This window comes from Aquarana catesbeiana, linkage group LG01, assembly GCF_042186555.1.
Source record: "Aquarana catesbeiana isolate 2022-GZ linkage group LG01, ASM4218655v1, whole genome shotgun sequence".
NCBI classification, from domain to species: domain Eukaryota; kingdom Metazoa; phylum Chordata; class Amphibia; order Anura; family Ranidae; genus Aquarana; species Aquarana catesbeiana.
Window position 1 is genome coordinate 531755178 of NC_133324.1, and position 16115 is coordinate 531771292.

At 44.1% G+C, this 16115-nt stretch overlaps 1 protein-coding gene across 1 annotated transcript in view; it reads right to left on the bottom strand.

Annotated features, from left to right (window-relative positions):
* Window positions 1-16115, bottom strand: part of POLR2B (RNA polymerase II subunit B) — a 575272-nt gene that overhangs the window by 141292 nt on the left and 417865 nt on the right. The window contains exon 21 of the mRNA XM_073594755.1: window positions 11587-11694. Coding sequence (XP_073450856.1) covers window positions 11587-11694 — 108 coding nt within the window. The remainder of the gene's footprint in view (window positions 1-11586; window positions 11695-16115) is intronic.

Sequence of the window (16115 nt, forward strand, 5' to 3'; positions counted from 1 at the left end):
GAGGCTGTACTGATGAGACGGAACTAATAGGCGGCACTTATGGACACTGATGGGCACCAATAGATGGCACTGATGAGGAGGCACTGACTGGCATCTGTGATGGGCACGTCATAGGCACTTTACCAAGATCAAAGATGTGGTGTGTCCCCCGGGGGGCACGCACGAGCGGCTTATCCTGCTGCATGTCGCTCAGTCAGGATAACTGATCCTCCACTTAGTCATTCTGCTATAGGCGGGGCGGGATGTGGTTAAGCCTTATTTAGTCTGTTTATGAATAAAAATGCCCACCAGAAAGGCTATTTTAAAGGTAAGAGACTAAAATAGCCCTGATGAGTGCAAAGGGTGGTTCTTGCAAGGCATAAATAAAACAAGTTAAGATTCCAGGGGAGCACAAGGTGATGTGCGGGCGGTCCGATATGAGAAACACCTTGAACAGAGGTTTTTATAATGGAATGTAAAGCTAGAGGCCTTTGTAAAAGGATGGATAATGCCGAAACTTGCCCCTGAAGATGCTGAGAGCTAGATGTTGGTCAAGACCTGTTTGCAGGAAGACCATAATGTGGGGTACAGAGCAAGTTCTGGAGCTAAATTGACTGCACTCACACTAGGTGAAATAAGATTGCCAGATACAACAAAATCTTCCCGGATATGGCTTTTCTTGCCTTCAGCAAGCAACAAGTCTAAGTAGGTCTGTGTACCAGGTTCTTCTGGGCCAGTTTGGTACCAAAGGAATTAGCCTACATTTACACAGATGTTTGTATCTGACAGCAGCTATACGCCAGTAATCTGCACATGTAAAAGTTGCCATATTTCCTGTAGATAGTTGTGGTTTACAAATGAGTTTAGCTGCAGATAGCTGCATTTGGCTGCGCCAGCACTTTCAGGCTTTTTTCAATACCACATTCATAGTGGGATGTTATACCCAGGCACCTCCTCTTCCACCATTGAGCTGTGTATTTGAAATGGGAGTGCAGAGCAAAGCTAGTGCTTACTATTAAGTGCCTGCTTGAGGGGAGAAGATGATTAAGGGCCAGTTCACATGCACGGCACTACTTTTAAAATGCACTGCACCAAAACTGCATGGTAGTACGGTACCATTCGATATGGCGACTACAAATGCACAGTGTTACAATCTGCATTTGGAGTACCATTAACAATTAAACTGCCACCCGTATGCAGATCACAAGAGCGGTGCAGTCCATATGTGTGAGGAAATCAAACTATCCTGATAAATGTATCAACTTTACCAGAATGTCAGTGTCCACCTTTGACAGCTTACCAACTAATGTTATACAACATATGCACAATCTGACTTGTTGTAGAACATACACTGCATCTGGAAAGAGCTTAATTTTTTCCACTTTTTTATGTTACAGCCTTATTCTAAAATGGATTAAATTATGTTCCTCAAAATGCTACAAACAATACCCCATAATGACGACGTGAAAGAAGTTTGTTTGAAATCTTTTAAAATGATTAAACAAAAAAATCACATGCACATAAGTATTCACAGCCTTTGCTCAATACTTTGTTATAACACCTGTGGCACCAATTACAGCCTCAAGTGTTTTTGAGTAGGATGCTACAAGCTTGGCACACCTATTTTTGGGCAGTTTCTCCCATTCTTCTTTGCGGAACCTCTCCAGGTCCATCGGGTTGGATGGGAAGCATAGGTGCACGGCCATTTTCAGATCTCTCCAAGTTTTTCAATTGGGTTCAAGTGTGGGCTCTGGCCACTCACAAAGTTGTCCTGAAGCCACTCCTTTGTTATCTTGCCTGTGTTGCTTAGGGTTGTTGTCCTGTTGGAAGATGAACCTTCCCCCCAGTCTGAGGTCCAGAGCTCTCTAGAGCAGGCTTTCATTAATGATGTCTCTGTACATTGCTGCATTCATCTTTAGTCCCTACAGCATGATGCTGCCACCACTGTTGTGGAAATTTTATGAAGATGTATTTAATATGTATTGTCATAGTGTCTGCCAGTGTTAGTTCTCACGCAGCCCGCTCTAAAGAGCTGACTGGGACAGACTGACGCTGGCTGAGATCCGTTTGGTAGTGAAAAGCTCCTTGGGGATGTAGAGAAGTGTTTGCAGAGAGGGGATATGTTCGCCAGCGAAGGGCCCCTGTGCGATGCACAGAACGATCGTCTGGGGGGGGGGGGACGTGTTTGCTCTGCAAAGACATTATCGGTTTAGCGGATGTACGCTCGTGTCACCCCTGTGCGCCTAATCAACACATTTGGGGGGGCCGTGGCGTGCACCTGCAGATAATCTCCCATCCACACTGGACGGTAGTTTAGTCCGGGTATGCTTTGTTCTCTGAACAAAGCAGAATAAGGATTCACGAACAACGGTAAAAACGGGAGTCTGAATCATTGTGGTTGGGAACAGCATTCGTGATCTCAAGCTTCCTTTGTGTAGCTGAAGATAGCTTACAGAGACAGGGGACGGGATATCATACACGCTGCCCCCGCCCACACACGCCCATAAGACTCCCTTAGTCATTGTTCATTGGTTGTTGTATAACCCCTTCTGTTTGAGGGAATGCCTGTGCTTGATTAGTCGATTGTGAAATCATGAGGCTCTATTTGTTATATGAATAAAATTTGCTCAGGGCAGGTTAGTTGGTTTGAGCGATGGAGCTAACAACTTTAGAAAGGTGACTATGTCTGTTTATTGGGGAAATGTGTGAGACACAGGTTGTTTAAAGATGCATTATACTGAAAAGCTGGAAGGGCGCTTAATAGCGCAAAAGAGTATCGTGGTTTATCCACGACACCACCATGCTTCTCTGAAGGGATGTTATTGCCCAGGTGATGAGCGGTGTCTGGTTTCCTCCATACATGACGATTGCCATTTGGGCCAAAACGTTCAATCTTTGTTTCATCAGACCAGAGAATTTTGTTTCTCATGGTCAGATTCCTTCAGGTGCCTTTTGGCAAACTCCAGGCAGGCTGCCATGTGCCTTTTACTGAGAATATGGCTTCTGTCTGGCCACTCTTCCATACAGGTCTGATTGGTGGAGTTCTACAGAGATGGTTGTTCTTCTGGAAGGTTCTCCTCTCTCCACAGAGAAATGCTAGACTCTGTCAGAGTGACCATCGAGCTCTTGGTCACCTCCCTGACTAAGGTCCTTCTCCCCCCGAACGCTCAGTTTGGCTGGGCAGTACCCGCTCAATTAGAGTCCTTCTACCATTTACAGATGATGGAGGCCACTGTACTCATTGGGAACTTCAATGCTGCAGAAATTTTTCTGTAACCTTTCCCAGATCTGTGACTTGATAAAATCCTGAGGTCTACAGACAATTCCTTGGATTGAATGGCTTGGTTTGTGCTCCGACATGCACTTTTGTGGGACCTTATATAGACAGGTGTGTGCCTTTCTAAATCATGTACAAGCAACTGAATTTACCACAGGTGGACTCCAATCAAGTTGTAGAAATGTCTCAAGGCTGATCAGTGGAAACAGGATGCACCTGAGCTCATATTTGAGTGTCATGACAAAGGCAATGAACTTGTGACTTTTTTAGTTTTGGCGAGTCCAGGCTGTTTAGAGGAGTGGGTACGTTTGGTGTGGTGAAATTTGGACAGTGGAGTGGAGTGCTTTATGAACTTTGCATTGCATTACACTTATGGATTCATGGTGGAATGGAGACAGATATGCACTTTAATAATTAACTGCACAGAAAAATATGTTTTTTTGACATTTATAAGTTTTGAAAACGTTTTATGTATATTTTATATAGTCCATGTTATTTGATTATTAACTAGAATTGTATTGGCACCATTATATTTTCTTATAGTTACATAGTAGATGAGGTTGAAAAAAGACACAAGTCCAACTAATGTGTTTGATTATATGTCAGTATTACATTGTATATCCCTGTATGTTGTGGTCATTCAGGTGCTTATCTAATAGTTTCTTGAAACTATCGATGCCCCCCGCTGAGACCACCGCCTGTGGAAGGGAATTCCACATCCTTGCCGCTCTTACAGTAAAGAACCCTCTACATAGTTTAAGGTTAAACCTCTTTTCTTCTAATTTTAATGGGTGGCCACGAGTCTTGTTAAACTCTCTTCTGCGTAAAAGTTTTATTCCTATTGTGGGGTCACCAGCACGGTATTTGTGTATTGAAATCATATCCCCTCTCAAGTGTCTCTTCTCCAGAGAGAATAAGTTCAGTGCTCGCAACCTTTCCTCATAACCAATATCCTCCAGACCCTTTATTAGCTTTGTTGCCCTTCTTTGTACTCGCTCCAATTCCAGTACATCCTTCCTGAGGACTGGTGCCCAGAACTGGACAGCATACTCTAGGTGCGGCCGGACCAGAGTCTTGTAGAGTATTGAAACAAAATTACCGCTCCTTTTCATTTAGTGTTGGGTGGTTTACACCTAGTTTCAGCAGCAAGCTATTTTGTTCTTGTATTTATGCACTTTTATTTTTGGCTTAGTGCTGGTTCCCACTTTTGTAAATGCAATGCGTGTTTGGCTGCAGATAGTTGACCCTGGATGCAGCACTTTCCTTTTTCTAAACGCAGCTCAACTGTCTGCAAGTAAACATAGCTAATTGTTATGTATAAATAACATGTTTACTTTGCATTGTGTGAGTCCAGCTGCTTTTAGAAAAGTCCTCTAAATGTAGCTAAACTCTGAAATGTAGACGTCCGTGTGGATTTGACCTTCTTATCATCCTCCTTCACGCTATTCTCTAGAGCAGATAAGGCAGAATACTTAGTGGAGGGAAGGGGTAAATAGGCCTTAACTGGGGCCCATGAGATAACTAGAGCATCAATGGCCAGAGCTAGAGGATGCCTGGTTCTGGGTGCAAACAGAGGTAGTCGGTTTTATCTGGAGGATTGCATATCAGCATCTGGAAACCCCCTCCCCACATTTTTGGCATATCAGATTCAACACATCTGGATGAAGAGACCATTCTACTTGGTCCAAACTGTGGTGGCTGGGATAATCCGCCTGAAAATTGTCTACTCCTGGGATGTGGATCACAGTAGTCACTGGACAGCGAGTTTCTGTCAACTTGAGGAGCTGGTTTGCTCCTTTCTAAGCAGCCAGCCCCCTCATGCCCCCTTGATAGACTGGTGGCATTGTCTGACTGCACCCAAAATTAGGTGTCCTTTAGAAGCAGGGTCCAGTGTTGGAGGGACAGTAAGACAACTCTGAGCTCCAAAATATTGATGGGGAGTTTTGCCTCCTTCCTTGACTTCCTTGAGCTGTCAAGGAGTAGAAGACTCCTCCCCAGCCTGACAGACTCACGTCTGTTGTAAGAACCTTCCAAATGTAGGGAAGGAAGGATTTTCCTTAGTTAACCACTTAAGGACCGCCTCACGCCGATTTACGTCGGCAAGGCGGCACGGGCAGGCAAAATCACGTACATGTACGTGATTTGCCTCCCGCGGGTGGGGGGTCCTATCGGACCCCCCCCCCGCCGCCCGAGGCGGTCCCGTTTGGTCCCCCGGCGATCGGAGATGAGGGGGAGGCCATCCGTTCGTGGCCCCCCCCTCGCGATCGCCGCCGGCCAATCAGATCACTTCCTTTGCTGCTGTATGCTAAACAGCAGCAAAGGAAATGATGTCATCTCTCCTCGGCTCGGTATTCCGTTGCAGCGCCGAGGAGAGAAGACATCAATGTGAGTGCACCAACACTACACAACACAGTAGAACATGCCAGGCATACAAAACACCCCGATCCCCCCCCCCGATCGCCCCCCGATCGCCCCCCGATCCCCCCCCAATCACCCCCCCCTCCCTGTCACAAACTGACACCAGCAGTTTTTTGTTTTTTTTGTTTTTTTTTTCTGATTACTGTATTGGTGTCAGTTTGTGACAGTTACAGTGTTGGAACAGTGAGTATTACCCCCCTTTAGGTCTAGGATACCCCCCTAACCCCCCCTAATAAAGTTTTAACCCCTTGATCACCCCGTCACCAGTGTTGCTAAGCGATCATTTTTCTGATCGCTGTATTAGTGTCGCTGGTGACGCTAGTTAGTGAGGTAAATATTTAGGTTCGCCGTCAGCATTTTATAGCGACAGGGACCCCCATATACTATCTAATAAATGTTTTAACCCCTTGATTGCCCCCTAGTTAACCCTTTCACCACTGATCACCGTATAACCGTTACGGGTGACGCTGGTTAGTTCGTTTATTTTTTATAGTGTCAGGGAACCCGCCGTTTATTACCGAATAAAGGTTTAGCCCCCCGATCGCCCGGCGGTGATATGCGTCGCCCCAGGCAGCGTCAGATTAGCGCCAGTACCGCTAACACCCACGCACGCAGCTTGCGCCTCCCTTAGTGGTATAGTATCTGAACGGATCAATATCTGATCCGATCAGATCTATACTAGCGTCCCCAGCAGTTTAGGGTTCCCAAAAACGCAGTGTTAGCGGGATCAGCCCAGATACCTGCTAGCACCTGCGTTTTGCCCCTCCGCCCAGCCCACCCAAGTGCAGTATCGATCGATCACTGTCACTTACAAGGCACTAAACGCATAACTGCAGCGTTCGCAGAGTCAGGCCTGATCCCTGCGATCGCTAACAGTTTTTTTGGTAGCATTTTGGTGAACTGGCAAGCACCAGCCCCAGGCAGCGTCAGGTTAGCGCCAGTACCGCTAACACCCACGCACGCACCGTACACCTCCCTTAGTGGTATAGTATCTGAACGGATCAATATCTGATCCGATCAGATCTATACTGGCGTCCCCAGCAGTTTAGGGTTCCCAAAAACGCAGTGTTAGCGGGATCAGCCCAGATACCTGCTAGCACCTGCGTTTTGCCCCTCCGCCCGGCCCAGCCCACCCAAGTGCAGTATCGATCGATCACTGTCACTTACAAAACACTAAATGCATAACTGCAGCGTTCGCAGAGTCAGGCCTGATCCCTGCGATCGCTAACAGTTTTTTTGGTAGCGTTTTGGTGAACTAGCAAGCACCAGCCCCAGGCAGCGTCAGGTTAGCGCCAGTACCGCTAACACCCACGCACACACCATACACCTCCCTTAGTGGTATAGTATCTGATCCGATCAGATCTATACTAGCGTCTCCAGCAGTTTAGGGTTCCCAAAAACGCAGTGTTAGCGGGATCAGCCCAGATACCTGCTAGCACCTGCGTTTTGCCCCTCCGCCCAGCCCAGCCCAGCCCACCCAAGTGCAGTATCGATCGATCACTGTCACTTACAAAACACTAAACGCATAACTGCAGCGTTCGCAGAGTCAGGCCTGATCCCTGCGATCGCTAACAGTTTTTTTTGTAGCGTTTTGGTGAACTGGCAAGCACCAGCGGCCTAGTACACCCCGGTCGTAGTCAAACCAGCACTGCAGTAACACTTGGTGACGTGGCAAGTCCCATAAGTGCAGTTCAAGCTGGTGAGGTGGCAAGCACAAGTAGTGTCCCGCTGCCACCAAGAAGACAAACACAGGCCCGTCGTGCCCATAGTGCCCTTCCTGCTGCATTCGCCAATCCTAATTGGGAACCCACCACTTCTGCAGCGCCCGTACTTCCCCCATTCACATCCCTAACCAAATGCAGTCGGCTGCATGAGAGGCATTTTCTTTATGTCCTCCCGAGTACCCCTACCCAACGAACCCCCCCAAAAAAGATGTCGTGTCTGCAGCAAGCACGGATATAGGTGTGACACCCGCTATTATTGTCCCTCCTGTCCTGACAATCCTGGTCTTTGCATTGGTGAATGTTTTGAACGCTACCATTCACTAGTTGAGTATTAGCGTAGGGTACAGCATTGCACAGACTAGGCACACTTTCACAGGGTCTCCCAAGATGCCATCGCATTTTGAGAGACCCGAACCTGGAACCGGTTACCGTTATAAAAGTTAGTTACAAAAAAAGTGTAAAAAAAAAAAAATATATATAAAATAAAAAAAAAAATTGTTGTCGTTTTATTGTTCTCTCTCTCTATTCTCTCTCTCTATTGTTCTGCTCTTTTTTACTGTATTCTATTCTGCAATGTTTTATTGTTATTATGTTTTATCATGTTTGTTTTTCAGGTATGTAATTATTTATACTTTACCGTTTACTGTGCTTTATTGTTAACCATTTTTTTGTCTTCAGGTACGCCATTCACGACTTTGAGTGGTTATACCAGAATGATGCCTGCAGGTTTAGGTATCATCTTGGTATCATTCTTTTCAGCCAGCGGTCGGCTTTCATGTAAAAGCAATCCTAGCGGCTAATTAGCCTCTAGACTGCCTTTACAAGCCGTGGGAGGGAATGCCCCCCCCCCCACCGTCTTCCGTGTTTTTCTCTGGCTCTCCTGTCTCAACAGGGAACCTGAGAATGCAGCCGGTGATTCAGCCAGCTGACCATAGAGCTGATCAGAGACCAGAGTGGCTCCAAACATCTCTATGGCCTAAGAAACCGGAAGCTACGAGCATTTTATGACTTAGATTTCGCCGGATGTAAATAGCGCCATTGGGAAATTGGGGAAGCATTTTATCACACCGATCTTGGTGTGGTCAGATGCTTTGAGGGCAGAGGAGAGATCTAGGGTCTAATAAACCCCAATTTTTTCAAAAAAGAGTACCTGTCACTACCTATTGCTATCATAGGGGATATTTACATTCCCCGAGATAACAATAAAAATGATAAAAAAAAAAAAAAAAAAAAAATGAAAGGAACAGTTTAAAAATAAGATAAAAAAGCAAAAAAAATAATAAAGAAAAAAAAAAAAAAAAAAAAAAAAAAAAAAAAAAAAAAAAAGCACCTCTGTCGCCCCCTGCTCTTGCGCTAAGGCGAACGCAAGCGGCGGTCTGTCGTCAAACGTAAACAGCAATTGCACCATGCATGTGAGGTATCACCGCGAAGGTCAGATCGAGGGCAGTAATTTTAGCAGTAGACCTCCTCTGTAAATCTAAAGTGGTAACCTGTAAAGGCTTTTAAAGGCTTTTAAAAATGTATTTATTTTGTTGCCACTGCACGTTTGTGCGCAATTGTAAAGCATGTCATGTTTGGTATGCATGTACTCGGCCTAAGATCATCTTTTTTATTTCATGAAACATTTGGGCAATATAGTGTGTTTTAGTGCATTAAAATTTAAAAAAGTGTGTTTTTTCCCCAAAAAATGCGTTTGAAAAATCGCTGCGCAAATACTGTGCGAAAAAAAAAAATGAAACACCCACCATTTTAATCTGTAGGGCATTTGCTTTAAAAAAATATATAATGTTTGGGGGTTCAAAGTTATTTTCTTGCAAAAAAAAATAACTTTTTCATGTAAACAATAAGTGTCAGAAAGGGCTTTGTCTTCAAGTGGTTAGAAGAGTGGGTGATGTGTGACATACGCTTCTAAATGTTGTGCATAAAATGCCAGGACAGTTCAAAACCCCCCCAAATGACCCCACTTTGGAAAGTAGACACCCCAAGCTATTTGCTGAGAGGCATGTCGAGTCCATGGAATATTTTATATTGCGACACAAGTTGCGGGAAAGAGACAAATTTTTTTTTTTTTATTGCACAAAGTTGTCACTAAATGATATATTGCTCAAACATGCCATGGGAATATGTGAAATTACACCCCAAAATACATTCTGCTGCTTCTCCTGAGTACGGGGATACCACATGTGTGAGACTTTTTGGGAGCCTAGGCGCGTACGGGACCCCGAAAACCAAGCACTGCCTTCAGGCTTTCTAAGGGCGTGAATTTTTGATTTCACTCTTCACTGCCTATCACAGTTTCGGAGGCCATGGAAAGCCCAGGTGGCACAAAACCCCCCCAAATGACCCCATTTTGGAAAGTAGACACCCAAAGCTATTTGCTGAGAGGTATAGTGAGTATTTTGCAGACCTCACTTTTTGTCACAAAGTTTTGAAATTTGAAAAAAGAAAAAAAAAAAATGTTTTTTCTTGTCTTTCTTCATTTTCAAAAACAAATGAGAGCTGCAAAATACTCACCATGCCTCTCAGCAAATAGCTTGGGGTGTCTACTTTCCAAAATGGGGTCATTTGGGGGGGGTTTGTGCCACCTGGGCATTCCATGGCCTCCGAAACGGTGATAGGCAGTGAAGAGTAAAATCAAAAATTCACGCCCTTAGAAATCCTGAAGGCGGTGATTGGTTTTCGGGGCCCCGTACGCGGCTAGGCTCCCAAAAAGTCCCACACATGTGGTATCCCCATACTCAGGAGAAGCAGCTAAATGTATTTTGGGGTGCAATTCCACATATGCCCATGGCCTGTGTGAGCAATATATCATTTAGTGACAACTTTGTGCAAAAAAAAAAAAAAAGTGTCACATTCCCGCAACTTGTGTCAAAATATAAAATATTCCATGGACTCAATATGCCTCTCAGCAAATAGCTTGGGGTGTCTACTTTCCAAAATGGGGTCATTTGGGGGGGTTTGTGCCACCTGGGCATTTTATGGCCTCCGAAACTGTGATAGGCAGTGAAGAGTGAAATCAAAAATTTACACCCTTAGAAATCCTGAAGGCGGTGATTGGTTTTCGGGGTCCCGTACGCACCTAGGCTCCCAAAAAGTCCCACACATGTGGTATCCCCGTACTCAGGAGAAGCAGCTGAATGTATTTTGGGGTGCAATTCCACATAGGCCCATGGCCTGTGTGAGCAATATATCATTTAGTGACAACTTTTTGTAAATATTTTTTTTTTTTTTTGTCATTATTCAATCACTTGGGACAAAAAAAATAAATATTCAATGGGTTCAACATGCCTATCAGCAATTTCCTTGGGGTGTCTACTTTCCAAAATGGGGTCATTTGTGGGGGTTTTGTACTGCCCTGCCATTTTAGCACCTCAAGAAATGACATAGGCAGTCATAAACTAAAAGCTGTGTAAATTCCAGAAAATGTACCCTAGTTTGTAGACGCTATAACTTTTGCGCAAACCAATAAATATACGCTTATTGACATTTTTTTTACCAAAGACATGTGGCCGAATACATTTTGGCCTAAATGTATGACTAAAATTGAGTTTATTGGATTTTTTTTATAACAAAAAGTAGAAAATATCATTTTTTTTCAAAATTTTCGGTCTTTTTCCGTTTGTAGCGCAAAAAATAAAAACTGCAGAGGTGATCAAATACCATCAAAAGAAAGCTCTATTTGTGGGAAGAAAAGGACACAAATTTCGTTTGGGTACAGCATTGCATGATCGCGCAATTAAAAGTTAAAGCGACGCAGTGCCAAATTGGAAAAAGACCTCTGGTCCTTAGGCAGCATAATGGTCCGGGGCTCAAGTGGTTAAGAGCTGAAATGGTGATTCGCCAGGACAAGAAATTTCTTGTTTCAAGGGGATGGAAGCATGGGTAGATCCAAGGAAAAAGTCTGCTTTTTTTTAATGTTGATATAATGGCTAGTTCAGCGTAACTAGAATGGTTAGCTCAGATCCAGCATAATCTAGGACCAGCGTATCAGGATTTAAATGACTGAGATCCTGAGACCATCTGAAGGTTTTTGCCTATAACCCATGGTGTGAATAACTTGTCTGTGTCCTTCACCATACAATTAAGATAAGTTTTGTATTGTCTAGAGTGAAATTTAAATACAACTAAACCGTAAAGAAAAAAAAGTATTACATAAATGGCAAATATTAGCTGTCTTAAACCATTTACCTTCCCTTGGAGACATTCAATCAAGTGTCCAATTGTCATACGTGAAGGGATAGCATGGGGGTTAATGATAATATCAGGGGTAATACCTTCACAAGTAAAAGGCATATCCTAAAAAAAAAAAAAAAAATACATATTATACAGTATTTATATAGTGCCAACAGGTTATGCAGTGGTTTACAATATAACATATTAAAGTGGAGTTCCACCCACTTTTACAACTTTGTCTTAAAGGAATGACAGCCCCTCCACCACTCAATTTTGGATATTTTAATTTTTTTTCCCTTACCTTTTATGAAGTACCTTGTGTACTTCCACCCCAGCCTTGCCGTGGCCCAGTTCGTCATATCTTCTACTCCCCCACTGCCTTCTGGGACCTTTGTGTCCAGGAAGATTAAAGAGACCCTCTACCGCAACTAATTGCTTAAACTAATCGTGGACCACATCCCTGATAGATAGAGTCAAAACATGAATTCCTCAGATTGGGACTTTAAACCGGGCCACAAACCGTTTGATGGAGTACCATCAAACGGTTTGCGGCCCGGTTTAAAGTCACAATCTGAGAAATGGATGTTTTGACTGTGTGTCCCAGAAGATGACAGGGCCATTCAGGAAGCACCACGTGACTCGGGGGGAGCAGACATTGTGGGCTCCCTGGACAGGCAAGTATCCTTATTAAAAGTCAGCAGCTACAGTGTTTGTAGCGGCTGACTTAAAAAAAAAAACAAAAAAAAAAAAAAAACAGAACAATTTTGCAGCTAGACCTCCGCTTTAAAAAAGAAACAAATAATTGATGAGGTTGAAAAAAAAAAGTTCCCATAACTATGTATATTGTGCCAAGACATCCAAAAGTTTTTAAATTTGTCAACACTCCCAGCTACAACCACTATCTGGGGATTCCACATTATCACCATTTTAACAGCAAAGAATTCCTTCCACAATCTAACATTTTTATTCACATATTAGCCTATGTTTATCAAATGCAAATTTTCAGTATAGAGTACATTAAAGGAAATTATTACGCAAACAATACACACAATATTTTTGTAAAACATGAGGTTGTAGCTAAAATAATGAATATTTCAAGCTTTAAAATTGTGCATGCCCATGAAGGTTTGTTACCCAAAATTGTCCATAATTGTAATTTTTAAAGCCTTTAGAGGTTATCAGTTTAAAGGCCCTAAAATTCCTGCTTTCACTTTAGTGTTCGTGACAATTAACTTTATTGCGATCATATGGGGGGCCAAATTAGAGGACCCCTGATGTCTCCCTTGCCTCCCACTGAAGATAAAGCTCAGTTTGGCTGGGCAGTACTCGCTCAATTAGAGTCCTTCTACCATTTACAGATGATGGAGGCCACTGTGCTCATTGGGAACTTCAATGCTGCAGAAATTTTTCTGTATCTTTCCCAGATCTGTGACTTGATGAAATCCTGAGGTCTTCAGACAATTCCTTGGATTGAATGGCTTGGTTTGTGCTCCGACATGCCCTGTTGTGGGACCTTATATAGACAGGTGTGTGCCTTTCCAAATCATGTACAAGCAACTGAATTTACCACAGGTGGACTCCAATCAAGTTGTAGAAACGTCTCAAGGCTGATCAGTGGAAACAGGATGCACCTGAGCTCATATTTGAGTGTCATGACAAAGGCAATGAACTTGTGACTTTTTTAGTTTTGGCGACTCCCACTGAAGATAAAGGCGCACAGATTGTAGCTTTTTTACCCAGCCAGAGCAGCTGACGAAAATGACAGCCAATGGAAGCAATTCATGTTGCTTGACTGGTGGGAATTTCAACTGTCAGTTCTGCATGAAATTCTATCACCTGCAGAACAAATTTAACCACTTGCTGATGGACGTTCTGTCAGCAATTATTGTAGCTACAGCCATGATCTTTTTTTTCCAGACAGCAATCGGAATCTGGAAGTCCCCTTTAACAAGGGGGCCCCCAGATCTCTCCCCCCCATGTGAATGAGTATGGGGTACATTGTATCCTACCCATTCACCAAAAAAAAAGTAGTGTAGTGTTAAAAAATACAGTAGACAGTTTTTGACAAGTCTTTTATTAAAAATCTTCTTCTCCGGTCTTCCTCCATCTTCTCCCGCATCTTCATCCTCCGGTCTTCTCCTCCCGCTCTTCTTCTGTCTTCTTTGTCCGGTGTTTTTTATCTTCTGCCGCCGCTCCAGCCGCCGCCCCTCCTCCGGTGCTGCGTCCTGTTGATCTGTCGGCGCCGATGTCCTGCATTTCTTAAATAACGATGGGGCGTGGCAATTGGGGTCAACCGGAGGCCACACCCCCATGTGCCGTCACCACCCGGGGCATGATGAGTCACAAGGGGCGTGGCCTCATCCGGAGGCCAAGCCCCCTTTTGTGATGTCACAGACCCATCATGCCCCGGGCGGTGACGTCACATGGGGCCGTGGCCTCCGGCTGATGCAATTCGATTGCCACGCCCCATCGTTATTTAAGAAATGCAGGACATCCACGCCGACAGATCAGCAGGGCGCAGCATCTAAGGAGGGTCGTCAGCTGGATCGGTGGCAAAGGAAAAAGAACACCGGACAAATAAGACAGAAGAAGAGTGGAAGAAGAAGCAGGGGGAGAAGGAGAAGACCAGAGGATGAAGATGCGGGAGAAGATGCAGGAAGACCAAAGGGCCCAATGCTTTTGAATCAGTTAGTGGCAGCTGAGGTAATTCGCTTTCCACTTGTCTACTCCTGGTATGTGGACTGCAGACATAACAGAAAAGTGAGTTTCTGTCTATGAGATTACCTGGCTTGCTTCCTTCACTGCTGCCTGACGCCTGGTGCCCCCTTGGTAGGCATTGTCTGACTACATCTTGGTTGGGTGTCCTTGCAGAAGTGTTTCAGAGCCATTCTTATTATTCTGAGTTCCAGGATGTTGATGGGGAAGCTTGGCTTCCACCAATGACCATGTTCCCTGAACTGTCAGGGACTAAAACACTTCTCCCTAGCCTTGATGACTGGTATCTGTTATCACTTTCTAGTGAGAAGGAAAGAAAAACTTCCCTACTGTAATGGCTGGGCTGGAGACCAAGCAAGGGAATTCCTTGTTTGGCTGGACAGGAGGATGGGATGGAGAGAAGGAGCATGCGTGTTACAAGTTTACATGATGTTATGTTGGAGAGGTCTTGATTTAATTTGGGTGAATGGCACAGCCTTGAAGTGGACTATGAGAGAAAAGAAAGAAAGGGCGCACCAGCCATGTGCATTATCCTTTAGATAAAATGTATTAAAACTAATGATAAAAATGAACTACTTACAAACAGTAGTAGAAGATCTCAAATGTATAAAAACAATCTTCAAATCACAGCATGCAGTCAAGGAGCAGCAGAGCCCACAAGAGGTGCCGGAGGAGCTCACAGGAATCACTGCTGGCTGACGTGTTTCGAGGGGAACGTCCCCTCTTCCTCAGAGCACGGCAGTGAATCCTCCTTCAGCAGTCCCCTTTTTTATTATAAGTGAATACATATAGGTATGCCCACATGCACCTTTAATCCACCAGACCCAATCATGAAGGCCCCTCCCTTCTATCCCCCTATAACTAGGTAGGCGGACCAACAAATAAATAAATAACTCAGATAATAAAGAAAATACATAATGATATTGAAAATAATAAACTCTGAAAGTGACCATAACAATAATGGTAATAGAAGCGCCCACTAGAGGGGCATAGCCAGACCCTTGCCAGCTACAATGTGTACCGTACATAAGTGAAAGTGGTGAGCAGGGGAACCCTCGCTAAATCCGGTGAATGCTGATCTCATCAATGGCTGCTTGTAGCCTCTATAGATAGCAAGGGGCCGCATCGCCACGTGTACACCGTTCTGTGTGGTGCAGACCTACTTCCTTGATGTTATTATGGCGTGGAGTGCACGCCAAGCGTATCTGCGCTCCAGGCAAAGGAAGGGGCAGACCTGACGTGACCTCCTCTGCGACGCCTGTCGCTAGTCAATGACGTAAGCGGTGGGAAGCGGGTCAGCGCCATATTGCTGGGGGCAGCATTAGGAAGGTCAAATAGACCTGTATAGACAAAAGCGGGAAAAAAACGCTAATAGGCCAATAAAATGCAGTAGTTTTATAGAGAGCCCAGCAGGAATACACACTTTCCAGTCTGGCAGTGATATAAACAAAACAAAATTGATAATAATGATGCAAAGTATTATGCAACCGTGTCATATGTGTTAACTAGTCGCATTTAAGCAATTGGATCTATCTGGGAATAGCATGTAGGGGGTTCTCAATAAAATTGCGCATTAGAACTTCATCAAAAAATGCGCATTAAGATAATAGAACAGGGGATGATGCTGAAGGAGGTAAACATATGCTGCACTGTGCAATAACAGCGTGCAGTAAAATTCGTTAAAATCAAGAGAGCATAAATACATTATGTTTAAAAATGAGGGAGGTATGCAATAAATACATTAATAAAACAATACATAAAACTCCTACATAAGTGTATCTCTCTCTATAGTTATTGCAAGCAGCATATAAAATAACAAATGGCAATGG